The sequence below is a fragment of the Notothenia rossii genome (genome assembly GCF_949606895.1).
Source record: "Notothenia rossii genome assembly, chromosome: 4".
In the NCBI taxonomy this organism is placed as follows: domain Eukaryota; kingdom Metazoa; phylum Chordata; class Actinopteri; order Perciformes; family Nototheniidae; genus Notothenia; species Notothenia rossii.
In genome coordinates this window covers 18,867,648-18,882,292 of record NC_136902.1, presented here as the reverse complement: position 1 = coordinate 18,882,292, position 14,645 = coordinate 18,867,648, and the positions used below count along the sequence as shown (strand labels likewise).

Below are 14,645 nucleotides of genomic sequence, written 5' to 3'. Positions count from 1 at the left end.
CACGTGCTTTCACACAGGCAAGACATTTCTTTTTGATTTAAAAAAAGATCTAAGAAGTCCAGGCCAGCGAGGACACAGAGGCCTTAACTGTGTCTTCTGCTGTTCTCTTATCAGACCAGGAGGCAATCAGAATGTATCCATGAATTGATAGCCGAATTGAGCCAAGCATAGAATGATATGCAATGATATGCAATGGCCAGGTGTGTTGCTATGGTGAAGAAAATGATTGGCCAGGATCTAGATTACGGCGTTCACTTCCCAAAACAGCCTGTCTGCACACACACACACACACACACACACACACACACACACACACACACACACACACACACACACACACACACACACACACACACACACACACACACACACACACACACACACACACACACACACACACACACACACACACACGCACGCACGCACGCACGCACGCACGCACGCACGCACGCACGCACGCACGCACACACACACACACACACACACACACAAGGCTCAGCTGAAATAAGCCGGGCTGATTGCAGTACTTTTACGGGTAAAGCCATTTGAATGGAAATGCGAAATGGAAGTGAATTACCAGAACTCATAGACATCAGGGCCAGCTGTGAATGAGGGAAATTACTTGCTATGAGAACATACCATGCAAATCACAGTAGGAAATAGAACGGAGTGCCTGTGTGTGTATGTGAGAAGCTGTTACACAATAACCTTCCACCAGGCTTTTCCCTTTAGCCTGTTTGAATTGCTGATATATGCCAAGCATTATTATTTTAGACTTTTCTTTATTCAGTACGATTTCCTCAGAGTTAAACCGGTTACATCGTCAAGTAGCAAAACCAACACCAGAGCTCCTCGATGCTGTTGTCCTCAGTCCCTTCCTTTATACCAGGGGTGTCAAACTCAACTTCATCGCGGGCCACATTCGCATAAAGGTTGCAATCAAAGGACCGGTTGTAACTATATAAATATATAATATATATATAAAATAATGTATTATATTACATTATTGCCTCTGAATTGGATTATTATCGGATAGGATAATAACTTAGTAATTAACTACGTCTGAAAGCAGAAGTCCAGGGCAAATAATTACAAGTCTCTCCAGTGCGCATGTCACAAAATGAGATGCATTGTAGGACATGTAGTTTATGGGCAACCTGCTTCTGTAAAGTGGCATGTAACCGTATAATAAACGTATTATATTCTATGAAAGCTCTTGCGGGGCCACATAAAATGAAGTCGCAGGCCAGATTTGGCCCCCGGGCCTTGGGTTTGAGACCCCTGCTGTACACCTTTTTTACAAAAAATGGTATTGTTTCTTCACCTCAACCATGGTCACATAAGTTCTTTACATACTTTTATGTTGCATCCTCAGTGTCAATACCTCTGTTACAGCTTTTTAAGCCTCTTTTTGCACAGAAAACTACCTCAAACTGAAAAATGACAAGCTAAATAAACAGTTTGAAGCACATTAAACACATCCAACAGTATATCAAATCATACTTCTTTCCTTGTCAAGACAGTTGACCAGCTCAAAAACACTAAATTTCAATGACTCATTATAGACAATTAACTAATTTTGATTCAATACACCATAAACGACCCCAGCAAACTCTCTCTGTTGCCCCTCACCTTCTGGTGTTGCTTTACAAACACATTTTTTTTCTTCACATGATTGAACCCATGCTCTTGTGCTTCTTTACCATGTCATCCATCTCCAGCACACATCATGCCTCGAAAATCATCTGCCTCCCTACCTCCAATCTCTCAAACATGACAGAGCCATGCCCTGCACCCTAATAGCAAATGACTCATCACCCCCTCAGTCCACTCCTCACAGTATTGCTTTCTGGTCTTAGATACATGACTTTAAAATACATAATAAGAAGAAGATATTGCTTTAGCAGTAGCTTTGTCCCTGAACAAACATCTTAGCATATTTGAATGCAGACATGTATATATAGGTACAGTATATATTGGGATATAGCTGAGGCAGAAATGTGTATGTACTTCAGTGTATGCACCTACATGTATATTTATCTGTTGTGTATAGCTTTTTCTTGTGTTGAACGTGCATACCCATATTCACGAGTGTTGAAATCAATTAGAAACACTACATTGTGCCTTTAATTTTGCTCACCTGTGCTGATGACAGAAAAACCGAGAAACCTGCTTCTGGCTGTTTTATAAACAAGCAAACTGTTAGTTGCCTTTCTAGAACTCTAGTAGATAATATATGTTGAATACAAACATAATTTAATTGAATAAATCGGCCCATTGTCAGGATACCAGTTCCATTTATTTAAGAGAGTGTGTGTGGATGTGTAAAACAGCATGAAGTGGTGATGTAGTTTTTTGTAGTACTGTCTAAGGACCCCAGGCAGTAATTTCCTCTAATGCTAAACCATTTAAGGAAATAGCCTCATTCCACGAGATGGCCAAATGTCTGTCCGTTATCTGTATATATATATGTATGTGTGTGTGGTTGTGTGTTCTTAGGGCTTGCAGAGTTGTTCTAGTGCTAAGGGGTACTTATACAGCCAGTGGTAAAGCTAATTTTATGTAGCTGTTTCTCTTTTTCACACCATGTTTTTTCTCCCCCCCCCCTCCTGTAGAGACTGGTAGAGGCAGCAGAGGAAGCCCACCTACAGCATGAAGAGGATCCAGACCTACAGGTATGTTTAAATATATCCACATCTCCAGTATAATCTGACCACATCAATATTATTACAATGGATGGGTTCATTCCCTGTTCTTGTAAGCTAATAACAAAATCATGTTCAAATGCATCCTTGACAAGCCAGAGCTTCTGTGATCGGACCCCAGTGAGAGAAAGGGTTCAGAGAATAAAAAGGCCCTCTGTAACAGAACAGAGGAGAGACAGCGAGAAAAGGCATTAGGAATCGTGTTCTGCAGTCTGTTTCGCTTCACTAAGCTTAACAGTGTTTTCTCTTTTAAAAGTGTATTTGTCCACTTCTCTCTATAATCATTTTTGGCAGCATACGTCTCGGTCTACTGCAAACACCCTATCAGGTTTTCACAGTCCCACACCAAAACTGACAAACAAACAAACATGCAAATAAAGACGATTATATAAACAAGACTTTTTTTAAATAATTGAACAAACGAAAATCCCAACAAGCGATCATTTTCTGTGGATTTATGGGTCGCTCTAGTTTAATTATGTTACAATCTAGGCAAAACAACACATAGAAAAGTGAGACACGACATCTTGCTAATAGACTAATTAGAAAGGTTTCTCATGAAAGTCATCACATCAAGAGATGTGTATGCATGCAGGGGGTAGAAAACTAATTAGAATGACTGAGAGCTTATGAGGAGATCACGAGGAGTTGTTTTAAAGCCATACATGAATCACAAAAGTCATGTGGTCAAGATCCTGAGAAGTAGGCCTCGCTCTTTGTAATTTAGAGAATCGTATCTGGATTTCAATTAGTGCAGAGTACTGCAAGCCATTTCATAATTTTGCACATATCCGAAATAAACGTTGTAATGTTAAAATCAACTTGTGTGGCTATTGCTCTGTGTTCAATGCTTTGGTGCACTTTGGGTCTGGCATGCTTTGTCAGTGTGTATCAAAAAGATATTGGAAATGCAAGGTGCCAAAAACTGTTTCCATGGTTTTCTCAACCCAGTCTCATAAAAAAACATGTAATGGTCCTCAACTTGGGACCTGGTATTTCTACAAAAACGCCTCTGAAATTGTAGGATCCCTACGTTTTTTTTCACTATTCATTCCAATGGCTGGCGTTTATGTCACATGATCTTCAACTTTCTCCCTGCAGAAAAGAAAAACATGGCCGAACTTCGTTTTATTCTCGGTGGAAAATGCCTATTATAAGGTTAGTTTGGCCATTAAAATGCGTTTTGATGTCATTTGATGCGATACATATGAGTTGTTATTTCAGATGATGTGTGCAGTGGATGTACATGATCTTTAGTTTGCTAGTTATAACGAAGATTACTTCAGGAAATTGTGTCTATACAACGTTTTCATTGTTACCAAGGTGGTTGCTAGGGACGCTGCTATCGATATTATTTCTGTTATCTGGTGTAACTGTTTAATGGTGTTATCTTTATTGCTACCCCCTTCCCCGTCAATGTATAGCGTTGGTCCACAGCGCAAACGTATTAGTTGAACAACATCCGCATCTAGAATTGTGGCATAGACACGTTATTTTCCCCTGTGCAATTCTCCATTTACTCAACAATAACACATAATTATCCTTGTGTTTATTTATTTGTTTGATTAATAAACACAAGTTGGAGTCCGTTAGGACCGAGGGTCGGAGCAGCTCATTTGCTTTAGAGAATATTACACCCGGCAGTAAGTATTCTCTCCGCTTCGCTTGACAAACCCTGTGATAGTCCTCAAGCTCTGTGATTGGAGAGTGTGCTCCGAGGGTTACGCCGAGCGTCGAACAGCACTTGAAATGGGATGGAACCACGGCAGACTGTCCAAAACTGGATTTGAACGGGTTCACCGCGTCCCCCCCTCCTCCACCCCGTCCCCAGAACTACAAATGCTGGCTATTGTGTTTCGCAACATGTTCTCTATCTATGGCACGTCTCTACTGGGAGATGTCGTTTTAAAAGACGTTTTCGTATTTCCCATAATAAGAAGTTGCCAGTATTAAACTGTGTACATCCCTGGAGGTTTAGGGGATAGGAAACACTCCAATTTAAAACGTATAATTAATAAATGGGTGAAAATTGCTTGTGCCCATAATGGGCAGCATTAATATATACCCACATGCCAGCTAAGGTCAGAAGAGCTTTATTTAACAGCTGGTCTTATGTTTGTGACCCCTCCTGTTGTTAATTGATAAGCCTGAAACATGCACTTGTCAAGGTTCAGAGGCAGATTTTGTAAATATGGCAGTAGCCATCGATCATCTTAAGATAAGATATACTTTATCCCAAGTTGGAAACATTTGCGTTACATCAGCATGTGTAACAGTTGTAAATATGCAGTGGTGTTTATTTTTAAATCATTTAGTATAATCACACAGGTTCTGTGTTTTATATTTAATAATTCTGTGTTCTTTATTTATTGATTGTTCAATACCTGACAAGGCCGGAGATGAAATATCTACATACATCTTATAAGAGTATAATACATATGTATAATATCAGTTAAAAATAAGTGCTTCAACATAGTTAACATTGCTGGAGATATGCACAAATATTGATAGATGTCTTGTAATGCACTATTGAGGAACCTGCGACCCAAGTTTTTCATTCATTGCATAACTACACCGTTTGTGTATACGATATGTCAATAAACCTTAGAAAATCTTGAAATCTTGAAAGGGATGAGCAAAATAGTTATTATATACAGTCTTTAATTAACTATTAGTTGAGAATAACGAGTAATGAATATACTTTATAGGGATCCTAATATCTAATATTAAAAATAATGAAATTCAAAACATGCTTTAACCACCAGGTGTCCCTTTCTATCAGCTGTGCACCTTTATGGTGTAAATACAGCCTATCTACAAATTGGATCAAATATAAAAGTCAGCCAAATTAGTGTTGATACTGCATGGAGACGTATTGTGGGAAAAGAAATGTAAGATGTTGATTAATTGCTGATATATTTATGATCCACGTCATGTTTGTCTAGAAGTCTTCTCATCAGGGCTCTATAAATAGAGAACTACGGCAGATATGTAATATTTAATGCAGCCGAATCGTGTATTACAATGCCGTTATGTGATGACTTTCAAAGAGAAAAGCAAGCACACTCGGAATAAAGTATTATTTTATTTTAAAAAAATGTTTTCGGTCTGTTTCCGGTATTTGTTAATGACGATGTGAGACTGGAATTGCACAGGGGGAAATAACGTAGGCTATCTATGCCACAATTTTAGATGCAGATTTTGTTAAACTAATACGTTTGCGCTGTGGACCAACACTATACGTTGACGGGGAAGGGGGTAGCAATAAAGATAACACCATTAAACAGTTACACCACATAAAAGAAATAATATCGATAGCAGCGTCCCTAGCAACCATCTTGGTAACAATGAAAACGTTGTATAGACACAATTTCCTGAAGTAATCTTCGTAATAACTAGCAAACTGAAGATCATGTACATCCACTGCACACATCATCTGAAATAACAACTCATATTTCTCGCATCAAATGACATCAAAACGCATTTTAATGGCCAAACTAACTTTAAAATAGGCATTTTCCACCGAGAATAAAACTAAGTTCGGCCATGTTTTTTTTTCTGCAGGGAGAAATTTTAAGATCACGTGGCATAAACGCCAGCCATTGGAATGAATGGTAAAAAAAAACGTAGGGATCCTACAATTTCAGAGGCGTTTTTGTAGAAATACTACGTCCTACGTTGTGGACCAACGTAGTTATTACACGTTTTTTTGTGAGACTGGGTTGGTTTTCTCCAAGTAAGTTGACCTTACGTTCTGGATGTGAGCTATCGTGAATTAGGGTCGGGGTTCACTAGCTTTTGTACAGAACTTTCCTCTGGTCATAGCTTCCATTTTTCAATTGACAAAAGCTGGTCCAACATATTTTAGTTTCTTTAGTTTGGTTGTGTATTGCTACTAGTATCGTCATTGCTTTTAGGAGAAGTTCACAAGTTGCTTATATTCAAAATGCCCTAATTTCTTTAGGCCTGTTCTCTATATTAATTATTGAAAAATAAAAGTTATTTGATTGAAATTGAATGCCTATTACCATTATTATTTGTTGTAATTATTTAATCATTCAGTTACAGTACCTTCTACTCCTCCCATTTAGATTAGGTTAATTCAGGAGTTTGATGTTTAAATCATCAGTCTCAGAAAAACATATATTCTGCTCATGATTGTGTCTATGTATGATAGTCATTTCTAAACACTAAATTGTTTGTGGGATGCATCTTACATACAGTATTTTGCCATATGTAAAGAAATGAATCTTAAGTTTTAAAGCTGAACATTACTGTTTGAGAACACATTTTAGAGTTTGAAACATAAACCCTAAATTATAAATTGTATTATATCATTGTTATATTCCTACAAAAAAACTCTAAAACATGTAAACTACTTACTGGGAGTTCCAGACTAATTTCTGCAGACTTGGGCGAATGAATTCAGCTAATCATATCTGCATACATAGCCTCAAACCCAGCCTCTGCTCTCATGATTCTGCTTCAAATCCATTTGAGCAGCTTTAATTTTTAGAGTGCAGCTTTGTAGTGTGTGTGTCTGTGTGTGAGTGTGTGTTTGTGTGCATGTGTGTGAAGGAGAGAGGGAGAGGGTGCATTTGCGTCTTTTTGCCTGGGTTTGCAACGCATCGTGCACATCTCAAAACAGAGTTTATAAAAGTAGGAGGAGCAAGTGCAGAAACTTGAGTTTTAAAGAGGAAATGTGATGGTAAGCTGACTTGGGAGTGTTTTCTGCTAAACTACTTATAAAGTGTGGCTAGCGTTATGTGTGTGTGTCTGTGCCCGTGGTGGTTGGTATGTGTTTACTCTGTCAGCTCTTTAAAGCATTACAGTGAATGCCCGGTGGTTTTATTTTCCGTCATAGACCATTTAAGTGGATCAATTACTAAATGTAACCACTAACTGTCCAGCTCTTTATCTTTCCCTCTGCTTAACACATTTATTCCCTGTTTTAAGGCATATCCCACAACTTAGCACGTTAAAAATGCTTCTGAGAGGAGCAAGACTTGGTGTGAACCTATTTGTTTAAGATGGTGTTAATCAACGTATGATTATTCAGCAAATATTTTGATTGTAAATGAATTGTTTCACACATTTTCAAGAATAAACTCCAATCGATAATGAGAATACACTGTTATTAAATGTTGAATCAATTTATTAAGAAAATAATTGGGAGATTAATTGATAATAATCATTAGCTGCAGGCTTACAGATAACGCAACGTCACAATGAGATACTGCGGCTTTAGTGGTGTTTGATGTAAGAAAATAAATAAGCTGCTGTTCTTAACATAGAGTTTAAGCTGGATACAAAGATTCCTCTGTCAAGAGAACTTTGCAGTGAAAAATAAGGGTTCCACATTTAGACCATAATGCAAACCATTCAGACATATCTTAATCAAACTGTTTGCAATGCTCTCCCTCAAAAGGATGGCCATAAAAAGTGTAATGCAACCACTAGAATCGCACAAGTACAATCTGGTTTGAACATCATTATGGAAAATAAGTATATCACCAGCTGAATCAACACATACACCAGGAGATCAGTCAGTAAACAAAATGGTTATATTTAATCAAAAGATGTATTTTTCTTCCTGTGTTTGTATGTTCATTAGCCAATAACCATCTCCTGTTGGTCCAGTAAGAGTACCACCTGCTCCTCATTGGACAGTGAGGAAACTCTCAACAGACATTCACTGCAGTACGCACCCTCATCAAACTGAACACATCGATTTAGAGAAGCTGTTCAAACACGCATGCAAGTGGAGTACATCATAAATGTTTCCCTGTACAGGTTGTAAATGTGAGTGTGTGCTGTATACTTTTATTAATCTTAACTTTACATGTGTGTTGTTGTCGATGCATGTGAACCAAACTGCTTTCACAGATCAGAACTCTGTTTGTTTGCATTTTATTGTGGAGATGTGTGTGCATCTTGATGTGTGTGTCACTTGTGTTGTGGATACTTGTGTTGTGTCTGTGCCTTTGTGTTTTCATATGCTGCTTGAGGAGCAGTAACACTGTGTGGTCTCACACTGATGCTTTATGCCAGTAATTACTTGGCGGAGATGAGTCGATCCAGCGAAGGGAGTGTCCCTTTGTTTCAGCTTTAATGACTGGTAGAGTACCTATAGTGTCATGTAGAATTGTACAATGTCGAGGACAAGCTGAAATGCCGTTATCAAGCCAGAATATATCTATAAAATAATATATATTACCTGTGTAGTATACCATGAGTGTAAATAGAAAGGGAAAGAGAACGAGGAAGGAGAAAGCGATGGAGGACAAAGATGAACATGATAATGACAATTATAACGTATATGCCAGATGATTGTTGGCATGGCGTGTCACTACAGTAATACAATTAACTTTAATCCGACATTAATGTAATGGCAGATGCATGGATGTATGATGCAATTTAATTACATTGCAGAGATAATTTAAAAGCAGGAGGACAGATTTGGTTATAGAGAGCAAAACATTCAAATGACCTTATAGGACAGGTGTTTGTTAACCTAATGCATACTGTGTGTACAGTGTACATTTAGTTATATTCTGACAATTATTATTGTTTTATTATATTCATACACCACTTGCCAGCATCGTATCATTATTACACAACATACACCACCCACGTCTACAATCTCCACCTAAACACTAATTCTTCAATGCTCAGTTAAATACTTTGCACTTATGGTGTGCTATCATCCACTCTTGACTTGTTCAATATTCTCTTCCTCCTTATTTCTGTCACTTGTTGTCGTCATAGTAAACACAGCTCATTGTCTTTGCCTGGCTATGGTTCTGCTTCCATTGTTGAAGCTGCTTTGGTGTTTATACAAAGTCAAGCAGGGTTTTTCAGCACCTCTTTGCACATAATGTCACATCCATTCATTTTTCATTGCTAATTGTTCTTTGAGTTGCCTGAAAATAAAATGAAATGGTTGAGCATTATTTAGTTGTTTTTAGCTATTTACATGCATGTGTTCACCTGTGTAGGTGTGTGTTTTTCTACAGCTTTGAAGGTGGTATTTCTTATAGTGCCTTTTACTGCAGAACATGGTGAATAGATGGTAATTATCACCAGCTGTGCTAAAAATACCACATCCACGCTGTAGGGTGAAACCTCCTCCATCACTATTCGGGGGGTTTATTATAAAATGTTTGTGTTTTTTTGCCATTGGATACATATTTGGCTGGCAGCGGCTTGATAGGAATTTCCTTATCTATCCTTTCCAGAGCTCTTCTGCCTTCATGTGAAATTGGCACGTTAATCTGCTGCGATTTTCCTCCCTTGCTCTTTTACCCGCACTGCTCATGTACTGTAAATAGGAAAGCAGAGAGCAGTCTCCCATGCCCTCTGCAGCCAATGAAATTCTCCCTTGGAGGTTGGAGACAAACAACCAATTGCCAAGCCTGATGTTGACTAAAAATGTAGCCCCAGCCTGAAGAGAGCATTGGGAGAGAAGTGCTTGATCTTTCTTTTTTCGGTCTCTTTTTTCCCCCATACTCCCCTGTCTAGGGTATTACCACTCAGTGCACAGAGGTGGCCACATGCTTGTTGATTTGCCAATTTGCTATTCGTGTTTCAGAGTGTCCTCACTGTTACGTAGATATGCATGGCCAGTGATGCGAAGATCAGATTTCTTTTTTTTTAATCATATAACTTGGGCCGAAGAGTGCCTCCAAAATACAGTTTTGAAAGGGGGGGACAGCTTGGACGACATTGCCTAATACTTCCGCAGGCTCGGGAGTCAAATTGTCATTCTTGACAGCGGAAAAAAGCAAATGGGCCGCAAACTCTAACTACTGAACTATCCAGCGGACCAAGATCAGAATTTTTAAACTCGAGACAACTCGAGAAACAAAGCAGTTCAAAGTCATTTTGTCTAAAATATCCAAGAAAAGGGTTTAATAAGGTTCCCTGAGATAGGTGATATTTGTAGCCCCTGGAACAACTATGTGATAGAAGTGATCCGTTTCAAAAGAAAGAGCTATATTATTACTCTAAGCCAGTGGTTCCCAAACTTTTTCTGTCAGGCCCCCCCTTTGGAGAAAAAAAAAAGTCGGGCCCCCCCAACACTAGTAGTCAGGCTCAGTGGCAGCGCCAGAGATTTCTTTTGGGGGTGCTGTGGGGTAGCTTGACGTTTCATAGACGGTGCTCAAACATTTAGGGTTTCCCATGAATGTACCGGTCGCTACAGTGGAATGTTCTACTGCAACATTCCCCACGCATATATACAGTGTACCCGCGACTGTTACAATGAAGGCTCGATAATCAGCTCACGGCATATAGGTGTAAGCAAGGGTCAAGTGCTATTTTTTTAGGTGGTGTGTAGACCTCACATAGGGGGGTCCGGGGGGATGCTCCCCTGGGAAGATTTATTTTTAAATATTAAAGTTAAAAGCATCAATCTGGTGCACTTTGAGAGCAAAATGAAGAGATCTATGGATACATCTCTCAACACCCATATGAAACAGAACTGTAAACAGATTAACTTTTTCTTTATGGATATTTTATAAATCACCCTTTTAAACTTTATTCTTTTTTTACTCTCATATAGTATTTCATACCTGTTTTTAATTTATTCTCTTATTTTGTTATTACTATAATGATCATATAAACATGTGCCTCGGAAATAATTGTTTACATTCATGCTGACCAAACGTTTGAGACCCACTGAGATAACACTCAGAGAGTAATTTATTTCACTGAGTCTCTCAGTCTGACAGGAGAGGACTCTCCTCCACTTTGTTGTTGAAACAACTCCTTATATCCGTTAGCGTAGCTCGCTAGCACCAGAAGCTAACAACAACGATCTCCGGTACCGGTGCGCTCTCTCTCTCTCGCGCACACACACAAAATGGCTCGTTTGACACAGAGCCGAGCTTTAATGAAACACAGAGACCCAGACGTAATAGTACTGCATCATATTTTTTTCGAATCTATAATTTTTCAAATTATGATTTTTTATTTTTTTGATCTTTTTTTATTTTTTTAATAACCATTTTTCCTCCTGGTCTGGACGCATCTGTGGTCCTGGCGCACCCCACACTTTGGGAACCACTGCTCTAAGCTATGGAAGAGAAACACATTCCCATATAATGTCCCCAGTTGCTTTTTATTTTATTTAACCAAAGCAATTTGTATGTACTAAAGTAAGGTGTTTGAAAACAACACTTCTATGATTTACGGCATCTATTGCACGCCTGTCCGTCCTGGGAGAGGGATCCATCCTCTGTTGCTCTCCCCGAGATTTCTTCCATTTTCCCACTAACTGTGGGGTTTCTTTGGAAGTTTTTCCTTGTACGATGTGAGGGTCCAAGGACAGAGGGTGTCATATTGATATTCTGTACAAACTGTGAAGTTCACTGAGACAAATGTAACATTTGTGATATTGGGCTATATAAATAAACATTTATTGATTTATGCCAAATACACTTTCAGAAACCAGTGTGGGGAGACAACAACATGTAAGCATCAAACAGTTATGGTGCCACCTTGTGCATCACGCAGATAACAATCAGAGCAAACAGTCAGTTTACTTTTACATAAATCACACAGAAGCTTTGGAAGGAAAACTAAAAGGTCAGGTAGGAACAGGCAATGTATGTCTTTCCTGACATGACTTATGTGACTCTTTGAGGAGTGTCTCTTCACAACTCAGTGTTGAGAAAGTTTGAAGAAATAAATAAACAGTTTTTAAATGAATTATGAATTCCTTGCACATAATTGCTGTTTATTTTATTCAACAATTCCCCATTTTCCCTCAGTAATAGTATTAACAGTATTACTTTTAGTATTTAAAATGAAATTCTGCATTGATCATTGTTCACCACACCTCACCACACACTCAAAACTGGAACAGAACTGTTTTCAAGCACCAACCGGCAATATAGCATCACATGGATGATGCAGTTCAGAGTGAGTGAGCAAAAAGTTCAAGATGCATTAAGAGGGATTTAAAAACAGCTTATGAACCCTTATTTGACCTTTCCTCCAAGGTATTTACTCCTTCTGCAGTCTTGTTTACTCTATGATTACTTTTATCCGTGCCCCCTGGTTGTTTTACAGTCTCATTTCCACACTCTGGGATGGTGTCTTCCCGTTCCCGACCGTGTCGAAAGTGAGTGGGGAGATGGTTGAATAAAAAGAGGAGAGCCAAAGTGGAGATGAGAGTTAAAAGTGAACACCAGAGGGTGGAGTGCCACGGTAAACCCCCGCTTCACACGAGGTCTCCAATCTGTCTCACTTCCTCTCTCTTCCCCTCAAGGCTGTTGAATCACTTTGAAAAAAGAGTATTTATCAGAATCAACAGGAGTGTTTTTTGAATGTAGGCATGTTGGTCACACATTTACATACCTAATGACAAGTTTCATGTAGTATGCTAAGGTGCAAATGGTCACTGGAACCTTTGTTGGTTTTTCCTAATTCTGGTTTTACTTTTTTAATACACAGATACTTAAAGGTCCCATGTCATGGCCATTTCCACTGATCATAATAGTTGAGGTCTACTAGAATAGATTTATATTGTGCAATTTTCCAAACTCACATTGGTTTCTCATACAGCATCTCTGTAAACTACGTGTATTCACTGAATTTCACTCTCTGCCTTTAACGGCTCGTTGTAGCTCCAGTAGCTCCAGCCCCCACCCTCCCTGTGAGCACAGTGTGCTCTGATTGGTCGGGACGTTGTGAATCGCGCTGAGCTCCGTGGAGGTGTGGTTTCCTTGTTTAGCGATACACCGCGAAACACAGCCAAACTCATCCTGAGCACACACAAACTCACAGCAGAAGTAAAAAAAATAAGTGTGGCTTGATATTGAGTAAGAAAACGTTTTGGGAAGGTATTTTCTGAGTTAGAGTTGTACTCGCTACAGGGTGTACTTTGAAGGTTTTGACTCTGCAGACCGTTTACATGCATAAAATCCTTCATAACACACAAGGGGACGGGTAATAACCGGAAAAGCATGACATGGGACCTTTGAAAGAAGGATACAATAAATTAGCTACACTCCATGTGCCGAGCATTTTAACAGTCTAGGTGAACTCCTAACTATCTAGTGAGGAGACCTGGCCTAGGAGTGATAATTGAAAGGTTGAAGAGCATCTCAGAGCAGTGAAGATACAGAAAGTTTGACCTCCTCCCTTATCGAGGAGGTTTGGTGACCCTGATCTTAGAGTTACAAATTATTTAAAGAAGGTGGAATTGGTTGATTAACAATTTTTTCATTTCATTTCAAACCTTTATTTAGACAGATTGGTCCCTTGAGATCATCGATCTCATTTACAAGGGAGACCTGCATCATTTAGTTCCACATGAAACATAAAAACAACATACAAACAACAGAGGATAACATATTTACATATTCAACATTTACAAATACCCAGAGTGTCAGAAAGCATTTCATTTAGACATGCCTTAAATACATTCAGAGAAATAAAAATGCTCAATTTCAATTTTGCCTGTAGACTGTTCCAAGCAAGTGGAGCTGCGCACATAAAAGCTGTCTTACCTAAGACAGTCCTCTTGGCACATCTAACAAGACTATATCCTGTGATCGCAGACAATAGCTGCTTGCAACTTTCTGCTTTATCAATGAACAGATATAATACGGGAGTTTGCCCAACATAGCTTTATAGATAAAAGTGTACCAGTGACTGAGCCTCCGTACAGTGAGTGATGGTAAACCTGCCTTGGTATACAATGTACAGTGATGAGTAAGTGCTTTACAGTTTGTGACAAATCTCAGAGCACTATGATACGCAGCATCTAGTTTGCTCAGGTAGTTGGCAGGTGCATTCATATACAGCAGATCACCATAGTCCAGCACAGGTAAAAAGGTCACAGTGACTAGCCTTTTCCTGGCCTCAAGTGAGAAACAGGACTTATTCCTGAAAAAGAAACCTAGCCTAACCCTCAGTTTTTTAAGCAGGTTA

At 39.0% G+C, this 14,645-nt stretch overlaps 1 protein-coding gene across 1 annotated transcript in view; it reads left to right on the top strand.

Annotated features, from left to right (window-relative positions):
* LOC307036272 (voltage-dependent calcium channel subunit alpha-2/delta-3-like) overlaps positions 1 to 14,645 on the top strand; it is a 112,622-nt gene that overhangs the window by 26,259 nt on the left and 71,718 nt on the right. The window contains exon 4 of the mRNA XM_079676420.1: positions 2,616 to 2,675. Within this exon, the coding sequence (XP_079532546.1) occupies positions 2,616 to 2,675 (60 nt within the window). The remainder of the gene's footprint in view (positions 1 to 2,615; positions 2,676 to 14,645) is intronic.